Genomic DNA, 26,535 nt, shown 5'->3' with positions numbered 1-26,535 from the left:
CATAAGGAGACCCTGTCTCAAGCACTACACCCCAAAAAAGAACTAGGTACAAAAAAAATTATACTGTACTCAGTACAAAAAAAAGGAGACATTTTTATATACCATCTTCCCCTTATTTTTATACCCTGTGGGCTAAGTAGGGCACGTACTATCTATGGTTTAGAGACAAATAGTCTCCAAGCATTAAAGGGATTGCCCAGGATCCCCATACTGCAAAAAACAAAAACAAACAAACAAACAAACAAAAAACAAAGAAGGAGGTGCCACAATACCTGACTTTGAGTTACACTACAAAACTACAGTGATAAAAACGGCATGGTACTGGAACAAAAACAGACATGTAGATCATGAAGACACCTGATCTTCAACAAAGGGGCCAAAACACAAACTGGAGGAAGATAGCCTCTTTAGCAAATAAAGCTAGACCACATCTCACCATGTACTAAACTAAAATCAAAATGGATCAAAGATCTAAACATTAAAAGAGAAACACTTAACCCACTGGAAGATAAAATAGGTAAAACTCCTGAAATCAAAGACAAGGATTTTGACAAGAACTCTAACTGCACAAGAGATAACAGCTAGCAAGAATCTACACATGGGATTGCCTCAAATTAAAAAGCTCCTGCACACCATAGGAAACAATCAACAGAGTGAAGAGACAACCTACAGAATGGGAGATCTTTGCTAGGTAGCTATTCTTCTGATAAAGGATTAATATAAAAAATACATAAAGAACTCAAAAAATGGCCACTGTGTTCGCTCTTGCATGGTGGCCTGCCCTCACTCTGTAGGGTGTACTTCTTTTCCTACTTTTACTTGACCTAAGCTTGCTCTGCAGAGCCTGTTTCTATTCCTTCCTTTTAATAAAACTTTGCTACTGTTCGTGCTTGTGCTTATCTTGACCAATCTTTGTTCAGGACAAAAGAACCTAGAAACCACCTCTAGGAGGAGCCTCCAGCACCCCAAAACCCAGTAAGATATTTGGCTTAGCTAGCCAGGAGCAGCAGGTAAGGCCCTTTGGGCATATTATTTTTGTTTCTCTCTCTAACACCACAGAGTTTTTTTCTTCTTTCCCTGTCTCTCCCCTAGGCTGGGAAACCCAGACTTTTCTCATGGTGCCAGGAACAGCTTCCTGGTGTGTGCCACCATGTGAGATGGGGGAGGAGGAGCACACGGACTCTGGGGGGTTTTTTCCTCTCAGCTGGCAAGTGGCCTACAGACTCCACCTCAAGTTTATCTTCGCTTTTCTTTTTCCCATTTGTGGTCTCTCCATGGGCATGAGTTAAATAGCCAGAGAGCCTGTTATTATGCTCTTCTGTCCTCACATTTTGGATTTTCTGTGATATTTTGCTATTCTTTTGGGCAATTAGCTTGGTCTCTGCCTACCCTAGTTTACTCCTTTTTGAGCTCAAAGTCCCATCTGCACTTTTCCACTAGATGGCAGTTTCTTTCTCAGGGTGCTATCTTAGTCTCATCTTGTCTCATCACATGACTGGCTGCCCATTTTGAATCAGCCACGTGGGTTCCGCCATGTTTGATTACAAGTGACCTTATGATCATTAAAAAATCTCACCCTTGTAAATAGGAGTTAAGCCTCTGATTTTAGAGAACATGTGAACTTCATCCCTCTTCTGAATTGGGCTAGACCGCTTACTTGTTTCTTCTAACAAAATTCAGGTAATTTATACATGGCTGTTGGGCTGAGCAGAACAAAAGAACTGCTAGTAAAGCTTAACTCAAGTGACTTAAGAGTATACAAAAGTAAAGCCATTCTTGTTCTTAAAACTTTATATAGTTTTTAAAAAATGAAAAAAGGGTTCTGTCTCCACTGCCTTAAACAAAGCATCAGAGTTTTTACTATTGGGCTAAGTGTGAGGGGTATTGTTTCCCACGTGGCTTCACTCTGCTTAAGCAGAGCCATCAAGTGGCTCAACATGTCTAAGGGAGTTCTGGTGGTGAGGGACTCCACCCTGATCTCATGGGAGTTTCCAGGGCTAGGTAGGGCCATAAAGTAGCTCAGCACTCCTCTCCCTAAGGAATTAATGGGCCCTAAAATGGAGACAAAAAGCCCTCAGTACCACTTCTATGAAAGATGCCAGCATCATCCTAGCTTTGGACAGAGACATCGGTCTAGTGAATACCTGAATCTCACATGGGGTCTCCTCCTTCTGCACATTCATCTTAAGGAGCCGAGACCTAGTTGTCTCTCTCTCTATAGGCCCCAAGATGAGCCATGGGAAACCGCATGAACCACGCTCCACAGATTCCACTGACTTCACCCCAGGCCGCATCCTAGATCATCAGGAAAAGTTTGACCCAGCCGACTTAAAAAAGGAATAGCTTATCTACTATCACACACACTTTGGGTTCAGTACGAACTAGGAAATGACAAGAAATAGGTATGGGATGCTAGTTTAAACTATGAGACTTTTTCAGTTAAACTGTTTCTGCTTAAAGGTGGAATGAAATCCCTTATGTTCAGGCTTTTGTGATCCTTTATCTCAGGAAAAGCCCAGAAACTATGGTATTTAGAGTGGCCCACGAGGAAGAAAGAGATTATCTTTGATGATCCTGTCCTCAGATCCCTACTTGTCTCTCAGGGGGATATGGGTCTCTCCCATCTGTTTAACGAAGAATCTTCAGATGGGACCCCAGACACCTATGACACAATTGCTGGACATGGCCTTTTTTGGGTTCAACAATAAGGAGCTGGAAGAAGGTCAAAAGAGAAAAGCTAGAATTACAGCTGGTGCAACTGGCAATGCTTTAAACTGATCTAGGTCATCTAAAGGAAAACCCAAAGATGACTGAGGTTCTTGTTTTAAGTGCAAGAAGTTGGACACTGGGCACTAGACTACATACACTAAGCCACTGCCTGGGTCCTGCTCTGATTATGAGGCAGCCAATGTCCCTGACTTCTGGCACTGGAGAGTTAACTGTTTCTGCTCCCAGAGAGGGGGTAGGCCAGCCAAAACCCTCGTTTCCTGCTCTGACGACTGAAGAGGCCCAAGGGAACGTACAATATCCCTGTCCACAGATATCACCATCTCCTATGGGGAACTCTGGGTGACACTGGGCGTCATGGGTGAGCCAATTCAATTATTTCATTCAGTTTTGACTTCCTTCTCTGGAAAACCCTTCTCTAGATCAATAACCATATTCTGGGTTGAGAGAACTCCTAGCTGGAGAGTCTTCACTCCTCCTCTTACATACCACTTTGAAAGTCAAATGTTTCTAACTGTCCCAAAGTATCCTACTCCCTAGCTAGGAAGAGATTTACTAGTAAAACTAGGGGCAATTCTCAAATTCCAACAAAGGCCAAAACAGATTTTACCTGTTGGGACTATGTCAGGTCTTCCTAACTAGCCAACAGGCAGATCCTGCTGTATGGTATAATGGAATACCTGACTGAAGGAAACCCTTCTTCCTCTACATATCAGAAAAGAGTGCTGGAAGTAGTGGTGGACGCCTATAATCCCAACACTTGGGAGACTGAGGCAAAAGGATGGCGCTGAGTTCCAGGCCAGCTTGGGGTGAGTTCCAGGCCAGCTTGGGGTGAGTTCCAGGCCAGCTTGAACTATAAAGTAAGACCCTCTCCAAAAAACAAACAAACAAACACACACACCCTACACTGAGATTCTACCCATCTCAGTCAGAACAGGTATCACTAAAAATACAAAAAAACAATGACTGCTAGCAAAGATGGGGATGGGAGGTGGGAAGGACTCTTCCTACATTGTAGGGAATGTAAATTAGTCTAATCACTATGGAAACCAGTATGGCGATTTCTCAAAAAACTAAAACTAAAAAGTAAAGCTATTTGATCCAGCTATACCACTCCTTTTCATATTCCCAAAAGAACTACAGATATCACACTACAGCGATACTTGCATACCCATGTTATAGAAGCACAATTCCCAGTAGCTAAGTGTGGAAATAGCCTATACGGCCATCAACAGAGGTACAGATAACGAAAATGTGGCCTACAGACAGAAGGGAGTATTTACTCAGCCACAGAGAATGAAGTCACATCATTTACAGGAAAACACCCTCAGCCCATCAGGAGGCAGCCTTGACACAGGTGAGAACCACTGCCCTGAAGCACCTTTCCTCCCACTGACAGCCTCGCTTCTGCTCCAGCCTCACTGGCTTCCCTACCAATCCTTCATCATTTCTGCCCTACCCACCATCAAGGTTGCTGAAGTGTCCGAATGGCTCAGACACAAGAACTCTTTCCCTGTCTAACTACACCTTCTCCCTAGGTGATCTCATCTAGTTCCATTTTAAAAAAAAAAACATTTATTTTAACCAACAGGAACAAACTGTTTCCAAATTTACCAAGTCTCTGGTGGTGATTTCTCCTCTGAGTTACAGATTACTAGAGCCAACCTCTTATTATTTACATCTGGAATTTAAGAGGTTTCTCAAACTTGTAGAAAATACAACTCTTATTTTTCCTTAACCTCCCATCAGAACTAAATAGCACGACCTTTCATTCAGAACAAAAGCCTAGGAATCATCCCTTTTTTTGGAGACACAGTCTCATTATATACTGTCACTCAGGCTAGCCTTGAACTCATTCTTCTGTAGTCCAGGCCAGCCTCAAACTTGTGATCCTCCCGCCTCAATCTGCTGAGTAGCTAAGATTACCAGTCTGTGCCACTGTGCCTGGTCTAGGAGTCATTCTTAATGCTTATACCCTATATTCAATCATATCCAATCATGAAGGTGTACTGTATTCATCTTAATATATATCCTAAAAATATATATACCACCCTCACCGTACCATCTTACTCTTATAGGTCCCTCCCAGCCCTTTCTTTTCTACTTTTTTTTTTTTTTTTTTTGGTACCAGGGATCAAACTCGGGTCCTTGCACTTGCACAGCAGGCAGCAAAACCACTGAGCTAAATCCCCAGCCCTTTGTTTTGTTTTTTGAGATAGGGTCTCACTATGTTCAATGTGGCCTTGAACTCAATTGTAACTCAGGTGATTCTCCTGCCTCAGCCTCCTGAGTGTGGGGATTACAGGTGTGCACCCAGCTGATATTAACTTTTTTTTTTTTTTTTTGGTACCGGGGATTGAACTTGGGACCTTGCACTTTGGAGGCTGGCGCCAGAACCACTGAGCTAAATCCCTGGCCCTGCTATTAACTTTCTAACTTGTCTTTAACATTCCACTTGTTCTCAATAGTCTATTTTTTCATATAGTAGCTATACTGATTTTTAAAACTCTTAAAAACTGAAAAACTAATATTTGGAATAGAAATGAAATTCTATAAATATATTCAAATCCAGTAAACAACACAGAGCTTATGTTCTTAACCTACATAGCTTCCAGATAACAAAAGAACATTGCTAAAATGGAAAAGTGTCACCCTACAATTTCTAGGCATTTAAAAATTTATGTATAGGGGCTGGGGATTTAGCTCAGTGGTACCATGCCTGCCTCGAGATCCTGAGTTTGATCCCAGTACCTGCCCCAATCTATGTACAGCAGGGCGTAGTGGTACATGTTTGTGGGCCCCAGCACTCCTGTAGGCTGAGGCAGGAGGATCAAAAGTTTGAGGCCAGCCTGGGCAACTTAGAAAGCCTCTACTTCAAAAAAAAAGAAATTTAGAGCCAGGGATTTAGCTCAGTGGCACCCTGTCTACCTCGCAAGCACAAGGTCCTGAATTCGATCCCTGGTACCAAAAAAAAAGAAATTAAAAAAAAATTTTTTTTAAGGGCCAGGGATGTAGTTCAGTGCAAAGGCCCTGGTTTCAATCCTTAGTACTGCCAAAAAAAAAATGAAAAAACCCCCAAGCTCATGGAGCTATGTTTTAAATAAAATTTACACTTCTGTATATAAAATCTGTATTATACTATTAGCTCATTAACAGATCATGTAACAATTATGTAATGTAATTCCCCTGCTCAAAAAATTTTCTTTACAGAGTCCTGGGGCCTACTGACCTTCTCAGCTTGTCTCTCCACGTGCCCTTCCACTGTAGCACAGTGGCATCCCAGCTCATTACGAAGCCTGTTTTGCCTGGAGTGCTTGATGTTGCCTCTACTTAGAAGAGTCTCCATCTAGATTCTCATGGCTAGCTCATATTTCCTTCAATTCTCAACTCAATGCCTCTGCAGAGGTCTTTTCTAACCTTATCCTCTCAAATAGTCTCCTTTTCTCTCTGCCCATCACTCAGTGGAAACACAACACCCAGTTTTTTGTTTCTCTGCGGCATCACTTATAAAATTATGCATTGAACAAAAAATTATGCATTGAACTGAGGATACAGCACTGCGGCAGAGCACTTGCCTAGCATGTGCAGGGCCCTGGGTTTGACCCCCTCAGCCAACACCCCTTACACACACACATATATACACACACCCCAGAAAGACAGAGGTACCTTCCTCCTTCGGCTTCCAGCCAGAGGGCTCTCTTTCGGGAAGAAGCAGGATTTCAGCACTTTTCATATCTTGTGCCCAGCTGCCTGTCTGTGAGGACACTAAGTCCTAAGCAAGTGCAGGTGGAGAGAGGAGAGAGGAAGGGCACTTTCTGCCCTCTGTCTCCCTTGGCCGGGCCTAGTGAGGTCCGAGGCCTGCTCCTGCATTCCCAACTCAATGCCTCTTCATCAGTCTCTTCTCACTTGTCCCTCCTACGAGTCTCCCTCAAGTGTCTTCCCAAGGGTTCCCTGACTTGGGGTCGTCCTTGTTTGTCTCTGCCTAGTCCACTTTTAGGAAGAATCTTGCTAGATCAGTTTGGCAAAAATCCTCCACCCTTGGTGTCTGACTACTCTTAGATTCCTTATCCCCAGACCTCTCTACCTCATTACCCTACTGTACCTTAAGCAATAATCCTTCAATTTCTAACCAAATAAAAAACCCAAAAAACAAAAGCGAACCATGAGTTATGCAAAGAAATAGGAAAATATGATGCATGGATGCAGAAAAAGCAGGTAACAGAAAACGCCCCTGAGAGTGACCAGAGGTTGGATTCTACAAGAAGATTTCAAAGTAGCCATTATAAATGTATTTACAGAATGTAACAAAAACTTGATTCAAGAAGGAAAGTATGAAGACAATGACACATTAGAGCATCAAAAAAGATGACCAAACTCTACAGCTGAAAAGTCCAATAAATGAAATAAGGGAACTGCAGCACAGGAAGGGTGTGCGATTGCAAAAAAAAGGCTCCTAATCCCAAAGGAGTAACACAAATTTGTACTCTCGGCCCACCTGAAACCTGCCCCTTACTGTGAATGACTTCAAAGACACAACTTTTTTTTTTTTTTTTTTGTAGTTCAAACTGACCTTGAACTCAATATGTAGCCCAGGCTGGCCTCAAACTCTCAAATCCTCCTGTCTCTGCCTCCAGAGTGCTGGGATTACAGGCATGCACCACCACACCCAGCAAAGTCACAATGATAAACTTACTAATTTCATCTTATAATGTAATCACGGCATGGTCTCACACCAATTTTTAGGTAAGACACCCATTCCCATTTTCACTGAGCTACACTCCCAGCCCTATAACATCCATTCTAATACATAATTAATATTTTTAAAGGTCATATTATAAACAACAGATTAATTCTCAGATATTTAATAGTAACATGAAAAATCTTACTGGTCTGACGTCACCACAGGAATTGGTAAACTGTCGAGCCAAGCCAAAATCAAGCATGAAACATTTCCTACATGTACTAGGAAAGCGACCCATGGCGAAGTTCGACTAGAAAAAGAAAAAAGAAAAATACACACATATACTTAATCTTTACACTTACCTTTCCTTTAATTATTCTTCTACTTAAAAGTCTATATAATAGACATGTTCCAGATATACTACTTTACTCAATGATGTTTACTATACATTAATAATCTAGTTTTTGGACCAGGGATTTAGCTCAGTGGTTCCTCCACCTGCCTCACAAGTGCAAGGTCCCGAATTCAATCCCCGGTACCAAAAAAAAAAAGTTTAGTTTTTGTTTTGATTAATGCCTAGCATTAAGTAATCTTTGAACAAAAAAGAATTAAGCAACTGTATAAAGCTATATAACACAATGTTGACTAATGAAATTCAGAACTCTAGGTTCATTGAAATTCCAGTCTAGGGATTGGGTTGTCTCCTGAATTTTAAGATGAGAGACATGAGGAATACACACACACACACAAAAAGCTAAAAAAGTTTAAAGAATTTCCTAAAGCATCATGAAACTGAATTTTACTAATACAAATGAAATACAATTTAAGGAAACATTTCAAAACAGACTCAATACACTGCATTCTTCTGTTAAAACAACTCAGGGTAATGTCAAACGGCCACGAATTTGCAATGATAGGTAAGTAAGGTGATCTCTGATGGTAAAATCGAAATTGTTACCTAGAACTGTTACATAGCTTTTATTTCTTTCTTTCTGGTTCTGGTCATTTTTTGTTTGGGGGATGAGTTGAGGCAGGGACTCAGTATGTACTTCAGGCTGGCCTCGAATCCGCTGCAACCTCTGCCTCAGCCGCCCGCGGTTAGCTTTTCTTTTACAATAACATTTCTACTTAAGGAGCTTTCTGAAGAAAGAGAGACTCTCTCTCATTCACTAAGATGAAACAGGGCAGGAGAAATGCTATATGACATTAGCTCTTACTCTTCTATGTCAACTTTAGTTGGCATTTTCATGCATTTAATTTTAGGGTCATATAACAGGTGGATAATACCATATTTATAGTCTGTACCAACAGAGATAAGTTGACAGTAAATACAGTACATGAGAAATCAGTCATTTCTCCTCATGAACAACACTGAAAAGTAAAAGTAAAAGCGTATTTCAGTACAGAAATGACAATTTCTAAGTATAGCAAAACAACAACAACAAAACAAACAAAAACCCCTGTATTTCCATATTACCACTCAGAAGAAAAATAAGGTCTTTAAATATAATTTCTTATAAATATAATTTGACTTGAGAAACCGAGCATACAAAATGAACTAAAAGCAATTTTTTTTTGCAGGGGGTAGAGGGGGTGGTTTGAGAGAGGATCTCCCTATGTAGTTTGGGCCAGCCTTGAACTCACTATGTAGCCCAGGCTGGCCTCAAACTTGCAGTGATCCTACTACCTCTGCCTCCTGAGTGGTGGGATTACAAGTGTGCACCACCATGGCCAGCTAGAATAAGTACTAATTCAGAAATAAGGCTGAGTGGTTTGCAAGGTTAACATACATAATAACACTTTTTAATTTGGCTGGCAAATAACATTTTCATGGTGTAAAAAAGCTCTTAAAAGTAAGTTATAGTTTGTAGTTACTACTTTAAGAAAAACAAAGAGATATGTTGTATTTTTGCTTCCAGGCGTCTGCAGAAATAAAAATATTCATATTTAACCATACAAATATAGAAAACTATAACTGACTGTAATATAGATTATAATATTATAATTGATTACAATATAGAAAACTGTAATTGATTGTGTCCCACCATAACAAAGTACTTAATAAAACTCTTCTGTACTTGGGCAAGAAAAGGACCCTACCGGTTTGATGTCTCGGTGCAGGAATCCCACAGAATGGATGCTTTCTATTGACTCCAGGATCTGCCTCCCCAGCCGCAGAGTAGTGCTAATGGTGAATGTGCCCCGGGACTGGCTGCGGCGCAGGTCTGCCAGGTTCCGACCCTGTGGCAACCAGACAAGCACTTGCAAATGTGGGACTGAAACACGACAAGCCTGGGCAATTATTCATTTATCACTGAAAAACGCTAGGACTCAAAACAAAATCAACCAAAAAAAAAAAGTGTCACCAAAACAGCAAGAGTTTTACCCAACTTGTGATTTTCTCACTCAACAGAAGATAGTTTCTTAATAACATCAACATTTCAGACAAATTTGAGTAACTAATGTCTTCACATAAATTTCTGATTCATCCTATTTCTCTTTATCTCTGATGTCAGAATAAAATACACAGATATATACAGATACAGATACCTTCAGAGAACTAATTACTGCTTTATACACATACTTCCATACAAACTACTTAACTTTCCTTCATCTGTTTCCTCATAAAATGAGGATGATACCTACCCCCTCACAGAGTTCTGCTAGGATTAAACAAGATTCATGTAAAGTTTTTAAAATAATCTCTGCTAAACATTAGGTAATCAACAATAACTAAGTACTATGATGTTACTACCAAATACGATATGAAAAACACTCAATTACTTGTTTTGTTTTGTGTTGTGTTTCTGAGACAGGTCTGCTGTGTTGTCCAAGCCTGCCTTCAACTCACTATGGACCCCAGGCTGGCCTTGAACTAATGACAATCCTCCTGCCTCAGCCTTCCGGAGTGCTGGGATTACAGGCGTGCACCATCACACCCAGTGCTCAGGTACTTGTAAGCATAGAGAAAAGCAATGGATGGAATCTTGCCTATAGCAGATATGACATTCATGATTTTATGTAACCCCACAGCATCCTACACCTGTTCCTGTTTTACTGATGAAGAAATTGATATTCCAGAGAGTCAGCAGTGCTAACCTGTTACGGGTAAAGATGCTTTTCAAATTTAAGGCTGTCTGGCTGTTCTTTCTTTACAGAGCTTTTTCACAGTACTACTGCACTGAGAAGACTCCTTTTTCGCTTAAGCAACCAACTAGTAACCTGAAGAGGGCTAGCAGCCAACTGCACTACCCCACCCTCTGAAGAATAGAGGGTGGCTTCCCTGACACAGGGATTTAAATATCCCGGTCTCCATTCTCAACACTGTCTTGTAGCATATGTTTGGTGTTAACATGCCACTAATACCATCACTTCAACTAAAGACAGCTGATTTTTGAAAAGAAATAAATTCTTACGTTACTTAGAGCATTCAAAATAAAATATTATTACTCACGTAGGTTAAGAACTTAAAAGCTGTAGTAAGATCAAGAGAGATTTTTATACCTCATTATGTTTGTTTAAATGTAGTTTCCCCATAGCATACATTAATTCATATTTATCATCATTGAATCATCATCATTGTGATTTTTAGGGGTTGCTGGTGACTGATCCCAGGGCCTTCACACTGAGCTACAACCCTAGCCCTTTATTTTTTTGAGATAGGGTCTTGCTAAATTGCTGGGGGTGGTCACGAACTTGTGATCCTCCTGACTCATCCTCCCAGAGTGCTGGTATGAGCACTACACCCAACTGTTATTTTTTTAATGTTAAGGAAATTTATCTCTTTAACCCTACCAAATGTAAAAATAAATGACAATATAGAAAAACCAGCTTTATAGCTCCAGGAGAGAATACAATCACATTTGTTACCATTCCAATAGATTTTCTTCAAAACTCAATTTTTTTCTTTAATACTGGGGGTTGAACCCAGGGTCTTGTCACTGAGCTACATCCCTATCTCCTTTAGGTATTTTTTATTTTGACACTAAGTCACTAAGTTGCCAAGGATGAGCTAAAAATTGCAATCCTCCTGCCTCAGCCTCCCAGAGTGCTGGGATATGTATGTAAGATGTTTTACATACATAAAACATCTTAATTCTTTTTATTCACCGCCCCCCCAAACTGGAATCTTATCTAGTTGCCAGTTTACAGGAAATATAAGGGACAGAAAAACTTTTTCCATTTCTTCCCCCTCACCCCCACTGAGCTATATTCCTGACCCTTTTTTAATTTTTTTTTTTTTTTTTAATTTCAAGACAGTGCCTCCGCAGCTCCTAAGTTGTCCATACTGGGCTCAAACTTGTTATCCTCCTGCCTCAAGTCTTCTAGGGTGCTAGGACACTCAGTTTAGGAAAACATGGTAAATACTGCTACGTGGAAATAACCAGCAAAATCCAGAATATGAGGATGTCAAAGGACACCACTTTTATCATGTCAATAAAAACAGAAGAAAAGTGCAAGAAAATAAAACAGGAGAAAACAATAGATTTAAGTAAATTTAAATTGGGTGTGGCGAGGCACACCTGTAATCCCAGTGTTGGGAAGCTGAGACAGGATCACCTTGAGTTGAGAGCAGCCTGGAATATTTAGTGAGTTCAAGGCCAGTATGAACTATATAGTGAGACCTTGTCTCAATCAATCAATCAGTCAATCAATAAAATAAGTTTAAGAGATAAGCAATGTGTGATCTCTCTTTGTAACCAGATTCAAGTAAAACAAATGTAAAAGTAAACAGTTGGCCAATCAAGGAACTCTGAAGACTAACTTGGTATTTTATCCTACTATTAAAGAGATTATTATTATGGATTGGTTTAAGAAAAGAAGAAGTCTGAGGCAGTGGCACACACCTGTTATCCCAGCACTCAGGAGGCTGCAGCTACAAGTTCAAGGCCAGCCTGGGCTACATAGTGAAACTTGTCTCAAAAAACAAACAGGGAGGAAGTCTAGCAGTGAGAAAGCTGTTCAAGTACCCCTGCTTTGTGCCACTACTTGACCAGCCTGCCCACAGGTGTGACACCCAGCAGACCGTACAAAAGTGTAAACACAATAGCAACCTGAGGTGGTCCTGAAACAAATTCTTCTACTTGACCATGGAGACTGCATGGGTCTTAGAGTCTGTGCTCTGGAGTAAACAGAAACTATACTGAAAGAACACAATCAATCCCAAAAACAACTTCAAAGAATAAGGACAGTACAGTCAGCTGGGAGTACATACCTGACAGTGCTAACTTGATACGGTGTCTCAGAGTTACAAACTAGGATATATAAACTGTTAACATCAGACAGAACCAAAGTCATTGTGACCTTCTTGTACGGGAGTCGGCCAGCCAGTTTCCTTCCCCTTGTCAGAGGTGACCCAATATGCAGCTATAGTGTAACAAGGAGGCTCAGACAGTAGGTATAAAGAAAACCACTTGCAGGCTCTCTGTCCAGGGCATCTTTCTGTCCTACAAGGGCTAATGAGTCTTAGCTCTGTTCCCACAGTTGCATTTTTAGCAAAGTGAATGATTAGTAAATGGTATTTTATAATAAAAAATTTTTAAAGGGCTGGGGATATCAGTCAGTATAAAGGCTCTGGGTTCAACCCCCTACTGGCCACAGGATTCTTCTGTTTCTATGCACCTCACTGGGTGACGTACTCAACACAAAATATTGTCCTTCTGTAGTCTGAGGACACCCACATGAAGCCTGAAAATGAGACCCAGTCATGATCTTGTGAGCAGAACTGAGAAAAGAAATATATACAATTTTTTGAATCTGTAAGATTGTATGATCCATTTTCACTGTAAATGGCTAGAAAGAGTAAATTTTCATGGTAAATGGCAGCAACAGGGTTAAATTTTTAGGGCAGATATTATGCAACTCAATCAACAGAAGGAAAAGAATGAAATTAATTTTTAAAAATGCATTTAAAGTTATTACAAAAAAATTAAGACTATCAGTGGGAAGGTAGGTCTGAGCATCTGAATTTCATCAAAATAGATGAGGGAGACCTAGTGATCTCTCATATGTCAGATAAGAGAGTACATTCTTAACAGCTTTTAAACCTATCAATTGCTGGCTTGTGGTGATGGATGCCTGTAATCCCAGCATTCGGGAGCCTGAGGCAGGAGGAACACCCTGAGTTTAAGGCCAGTACCTCTCCAACTATATAGTGACAATCATTAAAGAAACAAACAAAGAAAACAAGTTAGTCCCAGGAAAATGACAAATCTTTTAACTTTAGCCTTGTCCCAAATCAAGTCAACCATTAAGTGTAGAGATAGAGGTTTAATGGTAGGTTAACTTTCTTATGACTGGAAAAAAAAATACAGCATACAAGTCAAGTGGAAAGGTTCTTGGATAAATCCCTAGGTGTATTCTGAAGGCCACAAAGGCCACTGTTACATGATATATACCAGTCTCCTTACTTTTCCCAGTACTAAGAGCCTTTCCATTTACAGAAAGCAGTATTTAGATAAGTATAGGAATTTAAATAGGTCTGGGATGGGCCGGGGATTTAACTCAGTGGTACTGCCTGCCTTGCAAGCTCAAGGTTCCAACTTCATCCCTGGTACAAATAAATAAATAGGTCTGGGAATGTGGCTTAGTGGTAGAGTGCTTATATGATGCCCTGTGTTCAATCTCTAGCACCACCACTGCCACCAGAAAAAAAAAAGAGAAAGAACTTAAGTATGTCCTGAGACTGAGACTCTGTAGATTAAGAAAAACTGCTCTAGGGCCGGGGATTGAGCTCAATGGCACCACACCTGCCTAGCAAGCACAAGGTCGAGTTTGAAGCCTGGCACAAAACAAACAAACAAACAAAAAAACCCCGAAAACTCTAAATAATCTCAATAGTAACTTGAAAACAAAACAAGAGTTTTCTCAGGCCGGGATTTACCGAGATTGATCCCTGAAACCAAAAAGAAAAAAAAAAAAAAAGTTTTCTCTACTACAAGAATATTGGCCTCAGGGTTCTTCTAAGCTTTAAAACCAATCAAGTTAGTTCCAGGAAAACCACAAACCGCCTTCAGCTTCAGCTTCTCCATCTGCAAAATGAGGATAAAATCTGTCTTCTCCCTTCATGGGTTTGTGGGGAGAATCGAATAGACAGAGCATAAAATAACATAAAACAATTCTGGCCAAGCTGAGAAAAAGCAGGCTCCATATTTAATGAACAGGGTAACTCTTCAAAAAATAAAACTGCTGGCTCAAGAGATAATAAATCATATAATTCAAAAAGATTTTCAGGCTAAAGTCTACAGAGAGGTTAATATCTTTAGGTCTAAAAGAAATGCTGAAGGACAACTGAGGGGAAAAAGAAAAGACTTTTTTTTTTAAAGAAAAGTCTTCCAATGAAAAGAGGAAACATGTAGGCCACAATTGATGTCCCTGAAATCAATGTTAGGTAGGTAAGCTGAAAGAAAATAAAGGAATAAAAGCCCCTTGTTAAAGATGACGGGGGCCGGGGATTTAGCTCAGTGGTTTCGCCGCCGGCTGCGCAAGCGCAAAGACCTGAGTTCAATCCCCGGTACCAAAAAAAAAAAAAAAAAAAGATGACGGAAAAGCCTCAGAATTTGCCATTAGGCAGCAAAGTGCAGCCATGGTTTTCAAATGTTATAGTTATTACAGTGTGTGTGCGTGCGTGCATGCGTGTGTGTGTGTTTAGGTCAGAAGAGAGTCAGAGAAAATGGAATGTTTTCCTCTTCTCCTTGATGTAGCCAGTACTTCCACATTCCCTTGCCGAATTTCCTTGTCTCTCAACTCAACTCCAAACCCACCTAAAGGAGAAGGAACAGAGCTCTGTAAATGGTGGAAAGGGGGAGAGCTAGCAATATAGCTCAGAGGTAGTGAGACAGGAGATTAAGGCATGACAGAGCTGGCTGGTCATGTAGGCATGGCCTGTTAATTACAAGACCCCAGACCTGGCAGAACAGTTCCCAAAGCCCTGCACTTGGACTTTTCAGGAGAACTTGAGCAGGTTTTCAAGAGGATGCCTAGACCTGACGGCAGCCTGAGGTGTGGGATCTCAACACTGCCGCTCAGGACTGGTATTTGAAGTTCTTGAGTGTTTCCTTGAGAGCTGGACAATATAAAGGACACATTAATGCCATGAAAAGTTTGCAATCCCAACCTTCCATAATAGCCCATGCTTTATTTCCCAGGTGTAGCATGTACTTTTTTATCTTTGCTCTTACTCTCTTTTTTTCTTTACTTGGCCCAAGCTTGCTCTGCGGAGCCAGTTTATTTCCTATTCTTCACTTTTACAGTCTTGAATAAACTTGGCCGCTGCTTTTTGCTCGTTTTGTTCAATTCTTTGTTTGAGACACCAGAGAGAGAGGCAAGAAACCCAGAATCAGTAACATTTAGTTGGTGAGCCACTTTTAGTAGCAGGCTACCCAGTAACAATAGAGCACTTAAGCGGGGTGTGATGGTGCACACCTTTAATCCCAGTGCTTGGGAGACTTGAGGCAGGAGGATTGCCATGAGTTCAAGGCCAACCTGTGCTACACAGTGAGTTCAAGGCCAGCCTGCACTACAAAGTGAGACCCTGTCTCAACGACCCCCCCAAAAAACACCACAATATAGCCCTTGCCTAGCATGTCCAGAGACGGGGAACTGATGCTCAGCACTGCAGAGATGGGGGGGACAGAGAGACACAAGGAGAGAGAGATATATATTTAGAGAGAGAGACTCTTGCTGAGCCCAGGCAACTTAGTGATTTAGCAAAATCCTGTCTCAAAATAAAATTTTAAAAGGCCTAATGAGGCCAGGGATGATGTAGCTCAGTGGTAATGTGCCTCCCTGGCAAGCAAAAGGTCCTGTGTTCAATCCCCAGTACCAAAAGGGGCAGGGGCTAATGAAATAGCTCAGTGTGAAGGCCCTGTATTCAATAACAAGTACTAAATTAAAAAAAAAAAAAAAAGCAAAAATCAACAACAGTGAGAGAAAGAGATAGGAATGACATTTATCTTGTATTTAACTAATGCTTACATTTCTTCTTCTTTTTGTTTTGGTACCGGGAATCGAAATGCTTAAATTTCTAAGTAACCATGGCTGTCACTTATAAGCATAAATGGGAAATTGAAATGTCTAAGGAAATAAACATGGGAGACAAAGTACAGGGATAGGGCAAGACTTCACAGCCCCCAATCTATGCTAGGATTAAAACTTTGCAGTGGGGCTGGGGATTTAGCTCAGAAGCGCTGTGCCTGCTTTGAAAGCACAAGGTTCTAAGTCAATCCCCGGAACAGGGGTGGCTGGGGGTGGGTAGGGGGTGGTGTTTGCAGTGATGACAATCAGTGAATATACAGGTCAACCAAAGTAGCTGACATGGACAACCATTTCATTTTTAGAAAATCTGTATAAAGAATATTTAAATAAGTTCCATCTGCACAATGTGAAACATTCTGACATGATATCAAGAGTGTTTTCATTTTTATTTATATCCACTGTAACTGGGTATTCTGATCAAAATGAAAAGATTTTGAGATACATTTTCTAGGTAACCTACCTGTAACTGCATGACCACATAGTTGAATCGATCATTCCTCCCACAGCCAATAAATCTACAAACGTGGTCTTTCCCTGGGTAAAAGAGAAAAAGAAAGAAAACAGCGGAAAAGAATATACTATACTTTTTCTTCTAAAATTTTTTTTCTGTATAGTATTTGAGTTAATATAAAAATATATAAAATAATGTGTTGAGACCATAAAGACAGGAATTTTATTTCAAAATTTTTACCCATGCACTCCCTAGGTCCTGTAGTGCTCCTTGTGTAGTCAAATAAAACTTTGTTGAATTAATAAATAAAACATGAATGAATGAGGAAACAAATAAATGATAAGTTTCTTAGTAAAAGATTCAGAGGTCATTTAAGATCAACTTGCTCAGATACACTCCATATGAAAGCACAAAAGGACAAGAAATAAGAACTGTATTAGAAATATAAATCTGCATTTTAGTTTGTTGTTATGACAGGTCTCAAGGGGCTGGGGATTTAGCTCAGTGGTTCCACCGCCTGCCTCACAAGCACAAGGTCCATCCCTGGTACCAAAAAAAAAAAAAAAAAAGACAGGTCTTAGAAGAAAAAAAAAAGGATCTCACTGGCTAGCCTTGATTTTGATATGCAGCTCAGGCTGGCCTCAAACTCACGATTATCTTTTCTCAGCTTCCTAAGTGCTTGGATTACAAATGTGTAAAAACCATGCTCAACTCAAACACTGAATTTTAGATTCTGGCACTCTCTTTTTTGGGTACTGGGGATCGAACTCGGGTCCTTGCAGTAAGGAGGCAGGCGTCGGAACCACTGACCTAAATCCCCGGCCCTGCTACTCCTAATTACATGATTTCAACAAGTCACACATCTTTCTGGGCTTGTTTATTTGGACAAGCTCAGTGGTTTTCAACCTGAGTTGCAGGTGTGAAATTGAAAGACATGCTGATTGAGATGGACTTAAAGGAGATCATGCTGGAGCTGTAGCTCAACTGTGAAGGCCTGGGGTTCAACACCCAGTACAAAAACAAAAACTTTAGTTTAGCCAGGCATAGTGGTGCACACCTATAAACCCAGCACTAAAGAGTCTCAGGCAGAAGGATCCAGATACTCAAACTCAACCAGGCAATTTAAAGACTTAGTGAAGCTGGGCCTGGTAGTCCACGCCTATAATCCCAGAACTCAGGAGGATCCCCACAGGAGGCTAAGGAGGATGGCAAATTCAACCTCTTCCAGGGAAACCTGAGACTGCCTCAAAATTTAAAAAAATTTAAAAATGGGCTGGAAATACAGAAAAGGCCCTAATGTTTAATCACCAGAATTTAGATTCCTATATTCCTTACTGATTCAGAATTGGTTATAGAATATGAGCATTTCAAAATGATATAAATGATCCAAAAGCAAGCAGGACATGGATGGATATTTGAAAGTACTGCTGAGTAATAAGAATCACCCCAAATATTTTTAGATGAAGAATTATATACTACAGCAATACATTTTAGAACATCACTGTGGTGGCAATGAAAATGACACTCGGGCTGGGGATTTAGCTCAGTGGCACTGTGCCTGCATGGCAAGCACAAGGTCCTGAGTTCCATCCTTGGTACCACCAAAAACAGACTCAACAAAGGAAAATCTAGAGACAGAAAGGTTAAAGCTGGACACAGAAAGCTTACAATATCCTGCAAGAGACAAGAATAAGTACAAGAGGTGATTGAAAAATATGCTGAATTTTTTAGGGGTTTTTTTTTTTTTTTTTTGAGATAGGGTCTCACTATGTAGTGTAGACTGGCCTTGAGCTCACTATGTAGCCCAGGCTGGTCTTGAACTCACAGCAATCCTCCTGCCTCAGCTTTCTGAGTGCTGAGATTACAGGCATGCACCCTGTGCCTGGCTCTGAATGTTTAAATTTCTAAAATTATGACAGTAAAAGACACATTGGCATTAATTTCCCCTCACAATACCCCCCACCCCCCATCAAATACACAATCCCTTTGCTCTTGTCACTCTGAAGCAGTTTAGGAAGGCTCCTGTGTCTAGACAAGGTATAATGAGAAAATACCATGAATGCTGCTGCCGAGTGCCATTCGATGGCAAGGCAGGCTTGTGAAAACATTACAGTGTGTTTTTAGCCACATTATTCACCAGATCTGGTACCGTGCAATTCTGGGTCTTTCCCAAAGTACAAATGACCATGAAAGGTAAACTTTTTGAATCAATTTAGGACACTGAGACAGCCACAAAAGCACATCTAAAGATACTCACCAAAGAGAATTTCCACGAGTGCTTCAGAAAGTATCAAGAAAGATGGAGTAAATGTTTGAAAGCAAGTGAGGAAAAATATTTTGAGGGGGGATTAGTAGCAATGTGTCTTTAACTGTAATATTTTAAAAATTTAAACATACGGGCCGGGGATTTAGCTCAGTGGTTTCACCGCCTGCTGCACAAGCGCAAGGACCTGACTTCAATCCCTGGTACCAAAAAAACAAAAAAAACAAAAAAAAAAACGGAAAGTGATACAATTAAATGAAAATTTGTACCAAAATAAGACAATGTAATAGGGTGTATCAGTTTTAAAGGATGTTAGAATGTCGAATTGGAGGGTAGCTGAATTGAGTAATTATAATTTCAGGCATAGTACCGAGACAAAAAGATGGAGCTATAGACATACATCAGGGAAGCATTAATGTGGAGGACAGAACCACAAATACAGACACATGAAAAGTAAGAAGAAACTTTAGTACATAATTCTGTAAAATTCATGTGTAAAACTTAAAGTACCCTCAAGGAAATAGAAGAACAACCCAAGAGACAGGAGGAAACTCTGAGAAAGGGCATCGCAGGACCCATGAGAAAGAATATTATGAAGCTAGGAGTGATGGGAAGTGCCCACTCATAAATATTAGGGTTAGGGAGCCACGAGTGAGTAGAAGAGGCAGAAGCTAGTTTATAATGGGGTACAGAGTAGGGCTGGGAATTTAGCTCAGTGGTTTCGCTGCCTGCTGCGCAAGTGCAAGGACCCGAGTTTGATCCCCCGTACCAAAAAAAAAAGAGCAAAAGGGGCTGGGCATGCTGGTACACACCTGTAATCCCAGCACTTGGGAGGCCGAGGCAGGAGGATCACTGTGAGTTTGAGGCCAGCCTGGGCTACATATTGAGTTCAAGACCAGCCTGGGCTACTACATAGCATGACCTTATCTCAAAAAAGGAAAGGGGAAAAAAAAAAGTAAATAGGATATGAGGCAATAAGAGTAGACAACTTTTGAAGACATATGCTTGTAGAACAAAGAATAGTGACGCACACAGTACTGTAAATATCAATGTGAAGCAGGCATGGTCCAGGGAGACTGCAAGTTCAAGGCCAGCCTGGGGTACACAGTGAGATTCTGCCTCAAAGTAGAATGAGTATAGGGCTGGGGATTTAGCTCAGTGGTTCCACCACCTGCCTCCCAAGCACAAGGTTCCGAGTTCAATCCCCAATACCAAAAAAAAAAAAGAATAAGTACAACAGAAACCCAATAATCACCATGTGCACAATGTATGCTGATGATTTCACATGGTTTTTTGGGTACATATTTGTAAAACTGTATCATCTAGTAAACAGTAATAAAAATGAAAGGATAAAAATGGTCCACAGCAACTGTATTCTTCAGATTCACAGAAACAATAAAAAATGTAATTATGGTGCAGGCCTGCAATACCAGCACTTGGGTGGCTGAAACAGGAGGACTGCCACGAGTTTGAGGCCAGCCTGACGTACACAGCAAGACCCTGTCTCAAACAACAACAATAACAACAACAACAACAAATCAACAGCAAAATTTTAATTATCCATTTTTTAAGACTCCACCTTCAGGCTGGAGATGTAGCTCAATGGTAGAATACTTGCTTAGCACATGCAAGACTCTGGGTTCAATTCCCAGCACCATAAAAAAAAAACCCAAAACACAAAAAACAAACCACTCCACTTTTTCATCATGAACATTTAAATGTAGGGGCTGGGGATGTAGCTTAATGGCACTGCGCCTGCCTGGCAAGCAAAAGGTCCTAAATTTGATGGAGGGGGTGGGGTGGGGTGGGGATTAAATGCAGTACCTTTGTTACAAAGACATTTGAATCATTTAAAAACAAAAGATCATTCTAGATTTAATTCCTCTGGCAATACTTCTTGTTTTTGTTTGTTTGGTTTTTTTTTGGTACTGGGGATTGAACTTGGGACCTTGCGCTTCCCAGGCAGGTGCCAGAACCACTGAACTAAATCCCCAGCCCTGGCAATACTTCTTTTAAAATATCTTTGTAAATTATACCAAAAAAACCACCCTACTCTTAGAAAGAAACTAAATAAACCACAGATCTTTTATTGAACAATCAAAGCAAAGCAAACTTTCTGGGGTTCATTAGTACATTCTCATTGCTTTAGGTAAGATATAAATGAGTTCTTGTCCTATATTTTAAGGAATAGTGTACTGGTGCTCTTATATATATATACACACACACAATTTATATATATACATATATACAATTAATGAAACTAATACAGTTAGTTCAATAAAAATGTAGAAATTTCTGGAAGCATGGAAGAATTACAATTTAATTGGGACAGTCACTCTTCACTAGCACTTACAGCAATTGCTAAATAACTTTATAACGAGTACACACTGAAGTATCACTCCATGAGAACAAAGACTAGTATCTTGTTCTGGTGCCTAACAATACCTGACAAACAGTGAAATATTCAATCAATATTTGAATGAACAAATTAACAAATAGTAATAATTAATGGAGAGAAGGAGAAGGGGATGAAAAAGGAATTAGGATGTATTGTGTACATGTATCACTCCCCATGTGGAATGTAATCATTATGTACTAAAAATATGTACTAATAAAAAATTAAAATTGAAAAAAATTTTAAAAACAAAAAATCAAGAAATAATACTTAATATGCATAATATGCACACATAATGCAAGCATTTTATAATAGGCTTTTTATTATATATGTTACATATATTTAATCCTTTCAATAATGATATTAAGTATTAGTGTTTCCTCTACTTTTCAGATATAGAAACGGAGTTTCTTCTTAGTGAGGTTAATTACTTCATCCAAAATCATACAGCTAGAAATGATGGAGCAGTTTGGCACTGGGCCTGGAAGTACAGGCCTATAACCCTGGCACTTAGAACAGGAGACAGGAACATCGCCAAGTCTGAAGCCCTCCTACACTGTATGTATAACAAGTTCAATGTCTCCTGGACTATATAGCGAGAACGTTTTTTTTTAAAAAAAAAAAAAAAGTCCAGGGATTTAGCTCAGTGGTTGCGGCGCCTGCCTCGAAAGCGCAAGGTCCAGAGTTCGATCCCTGGTACCAAAAAAAAAAAAAAAAAAAAAAAAAAAACCAAACAAACAAGAAATAGTAATAATAATAATAACAATAATAAGTATGAAGTAAAGCAAGTGCCTGGGAAGATCCACTCAGCTGTGGGGTGTGGAAACAAAGGCCTCACTTGCCCTCATGAAGACGCCCTTCTAACAAAGCCCTAAGGGATCAGTGGCTCTGCAGAGCAGACAGCAAAGGGAAGTTTGGAACTCTGCACTCTAAACAACCCTCACCAGGAATTTCATCATTTAAACCAGTCTATAGGGCGAGGAGGCACAGGATGCCAAAGTAACAAGAATCATAATGGAATTGTACTTCTCAACCGAAAGAAGACTTCTTCTTTTTCCTTTTTTTTCTTTCTTTTCTTTTTAAACTGGCAGTTGATTGAACCCAGAGCCTCTGCACTAAACTATAACCCCCAGCTGTTTCCTATCTTTTATTTTGAGACCGATTCACTGTTAACAAGTTGCCCATGCCAGGCTCAAACTTGCCATCTTCTTGCCTTGGTCTCCCAGACTACTGGGATTGCAGGCATAATTTTTAAAGTAAAATTCTACATCCAGGCAGTTTTTACTTTTGATTGTTTGTTTTGGGGTTTTTTGTTTGTTTGTTTTTGGTACACCTTGCGCTTGCAAGGCAGGCAGAGGCACCACTGAGCTAAATCCCTGGCCCTGTTTTAGTTTTTTGAGACAAGGTCTTGCTATATAGTTCAGGTTGGCCTTGAACTCACTATGTGGCGCTGGCTGGCCTCAAACTCATATCCATACTCCTGCCTTGGCCTCCGAGTGCTGCGATTACAGGTGTGTGCCACCACACCCAGCCAGTTTTTACTTTAAATGCCAAGGTGAGTTAAACACACTTTTGCACCTGCAAAAGAGGTTTGAAAAATATCTCTCATGCACCTTATATTGAAGAAGCTAGAAGAAGGTGCGTCATTACAATGATAATAAATAAAAGAGACATGGAATTTAACAAAGCATACAGCATGAAAGGGAATCAAAGGGAATCCCCAGGAAGACACTGGAGGTGACCAGGGAAAACAACTATGAACACAGAATAACCAGCCTTGACTGAAGTGGACTGAAGAGATCCAGGGAGAGATTTCCCTAGAAACAGACAATAAATCAAAACTATCTGTACATTTTAGGAGAAATTTTATTATTTTTTTCTAAGAAATGCTTTAAGACAAAACACATCCAAACCCCAGAGCAAGAGTTTACTGGGTTTTATAAAAAGACAAAACTGCACTTGGTTGTCAATTAAAAAGCTAGAACCACTGAAGAATGCCCACTGTTGTGATAACCTGGCAGAAGTTTTTCTATTGATACAGAAATGAATGGTCAGAGTGAAGCAACACCAGGTGAAATGGCACATGGCCAAAACTTTAAAGCCCTTTTTTGAAACTTAACATGTTCTCTCTCTCTTTTTTTTGAGACAAGGTCTCTTGCTATGTAGTTCAGGCTGGCCTCAAACTCCCGGCGATCCTCCTGCCTCAGACTCCCAAGGACTGGGATGCAGGCGTGTGCCACCATAGCCTGCTTCTCATTCTTTTTTTTTATTTTGGTACTGGGGATTGAACTCAGGACCTGGCGCTTTTGAGGCAGGCGCCAGAACCACTGAGCTAAATCCCCTGCCCACAAAGAACTTTTAATATCAAAGAACACTTCCAGCTGGGCATAGTGGCCCATGCCTGTAATCCCAGCACTTGGGAGGCTGTGGCAGGAGGATCGCCGGGAGTTTGAAGCCAGCCTGAACTACACAGTGAGTTCTAGGACAGCCTGAACTACATAGCAAGATCCTCTCAAAAAACAAAAAAAGGAAACACTTCTAAAAGTCTGACATAGATTTGGGGTCACTGATAAAAGTTAATACAGGAAGGTGGGTAAGAAAGCAAAGTTTTCATAACAGGTAAAGGGCATAAAACTGAATTAATGGTAATGATATAGAAAATCTAAGACCTTAAAAAAAAAATTTCACCTTTGAAGAAGCCAAAAGAGCAGGAAGAGAAAAGCAATCAGTTTACTACATGGCTTGGCTGTAAACACTATTACACAGCTAAAATAATATAAATATTAACTGAATCAAAATAAAACTGCATTGTGAAGACAGGAGGATGTGAAGGTTATCAGGTGTGGAGTGGGAGAAAGGAGAACAAACCATCCTCTTGCATGTGGAGAGTTAGACAACTGTTTGGTTATTTTTAGTCCAAGAGGTAGCAGTGTAACACATTATTTAAAAATACAGAGATTTGGACATACATGTTTAAATACCGCATTGTTTCTCTGGTGTGAGAAACTGACTGTGGAAATAAGGACTGAGATGTATTACGGATGTTGGGAAATGGGAAGAAAGTGTTCAAAAGGGAAGGAGAACAAGGGAGGGGGGAGGGAGAAAGGAGAAAGGGACAAGATAAAAGTGAAAATAGAAGGAAAAATGGAAACAAAGCTTTTGTACAGAGGGAGGGGAGGAGTTTGGGGGAATGAGATAAAATAAAATAAAATGTATTTTAAAATAAATAAATAAAACTAAGTAAAAAACAGACGAACAAAACTGCAAAGGCTATTGTTAAGGATGGCTACAAAGTACAAAGCACACATGAGGGAATCAAATCAAAAGGAGTGGAAGAAACTATAATTTTTTAAATTAGCACACAGTAAACTGCCATTTTAAGTGTATAGTTTGATGCACGTAACACACACATCGAGTCACAGAACCACTATCTCAACCAGGAGACGATTCCATTGCTCCAAAAATCCCCTTGTGCAGTTCTTCTCCAGTCACCTTCCCTTGATCCCAACTTTTGGCAACACTGATCTATTCACTGTAATTTTTTTTTTGAAAATGTCATACAAATATAATCATATGTAACCTTTTGAGACTAGTTTCTTCTACTCAGTATAGCTGTCCAGATTTATCTAAGCTGTCGAGTACCAACAGTTCCTGCTTTTGGGTTCTGAGTAGCATTCCACTGTATGGTCATGCCACTTTTTTTTTTTACCATTCAATCTATGAAGGATATTTTCTGGCAATTAAGAATAAAGCTGATACAAATATGTATGTACATGTTTTTATATAAACATAAATTCTAGTTATTCTAGGGTATTTCCTTAAGGTATTACCTGGGTGTGGGGCTGATGGGTCATATGGCAAGTCCAAATTTAACAGGTCCTAAGTCTGTGTTTAACCATTTTCCAAAAGTGCTGTGCTACTCTGCATGCTAAACAGTAGTGTGTGAGGGTTCCAGCTGTTCTAGACCCTCATAAATACTTTCAAGTTTCAATTTAAGCTGTTCTGTCTGTGTATAACGGTATCTCACTTCGCATTCCCCTCGTGATTAGTTATGGTAAACAACTTTTCATGTATTCATCTGCTAGTCTATCCTTTGGAAGCACATGCCAAAGCCTATTAATATTTGTAAGTAAATCATTTTTCTTACTGTTGAGTTTTCAGAGTGCTTTATCTATACTGAATATATGTCCTTTACAGATATGCAAATATTTTCTCCTAGTCTTTATAGTGTCTTTTGAAAGCAAACTTTTTTTTTTTTTTTTGGTACCGGGGAGCAAACTCGGGCCCCTGCACTTGCACAGCAGACAGCGAAACCACTGAGCTACATCCCTGGCTCCTGAAAGCAAACTTTTAATTAAATGAAGCCCAATTCAATCGTGCTTTCAGTGTCATCCAATGATCTTACTTTTCACAAGCAGGCCATAAAATAGTCCTTCTATGTTTTCTCTAACAGTTATACAGCTTTATATCTCATTTAGATTTGTGCTACTTTTTGCCTTTTTTCCTGGGTTTTTTCAAGACGGGGTCTTGCTATGTAGTTCAGGCTGGACTTGAACTCACTATGCATCCCAGGGTGGCCTCGAACACCTGGCAATCTTCCTACCTCAGCTTCCCAAATGCTAGGATTACAGGCGTGCACCACCACAGCTGGTTGTGCTACATTTTTAATTTTGTGTAACGTGTGTTAGATAAATCTTTGTTTTTGTATATGGATGTGCAACTATTCCAACAGCATTTATTAAAAAATTATTTTCTTTTTACTTTGTTGCAAAAATTATTTTTCCGCTGAACTGCCACTGCTACTTTTAAAAAAGCTATTGGCTATATTTGTGTGAATCTATTTCTGAAATCTCTACTCTGTTGCATTAATCTAAATGTCTATCCTTTTGCCAATACTAGTCTTGATTATAACAGTTTGAGCTATTTTTTTTTTTTTTTGGTTTTTGGAGACAGGGTCTTGCTATATATAGTTCAGGCTGGCT

The 26,535-nt window shown here is 40.0% G+C and overlaps 1 protein-coding gene across 32 annotated transcripts in view; it reads right to left on the bottom strand.

Annotated features, from left to right (window-relative positions):
- The window catches only part of Ttbk2 (tau tubulin kinase 2), a 162,249-nt gene that overhangs the window by 60,587 nt on the left and 75,127 nt on the right, over nt 1-26,535 (bottom strand). For 15 of the 32 annotated variants that reach the window (XM_087207375.1, XM_087207371.1, XM_087207384.1 and 12 more), the window contains 3 exons: nt 16,905-16,978; nt 9,509-9,649; nt 7,614-7,718 (listed from right to left, as the gene is read on the bottom strand). In XM_087207375.1, coding sequence (XP_087063501.1) covers nt 7,614-7,718; nt 9,509-9,649; nt 16,905-16,978 — 320 coding nt within the window. Of the gene's footprint in view, nt 1-7,613; nt 7,719-8,366; nt 8,525-9,508; nt 9,650-16,904; nt 16,979-19,152; nt 19,174-19,970; nt 20,086-26,535 lie in introns of those variants that run through there. The other 17 variants (XM_087207368.1, XM_087207365.1, XM_087207376.1 and 14 more) reach the window with 4 other exon arrangements.

The sequence above is a fragment of the Heterocephalus glaber genome, unplaced genomic scaffold, assembly GCF_053883595.1.
Source record: "Heterocephalus glaber isolate CG9 unplaced genomic scaffold, H.glaber_assembly_v1.0 deba00000809, whole genome shotgun sequence".
NCBI lineage: Eukaryota > Metazoa > Chordata > Mammalia > Rodentia > Bathyergidae > Heterocephalus > Heterocephalus glaber.
Note: the sequence above shows the minus strand (reverse complement) of the source record. Positions and strands in the feature narration are given on the sequence as shown.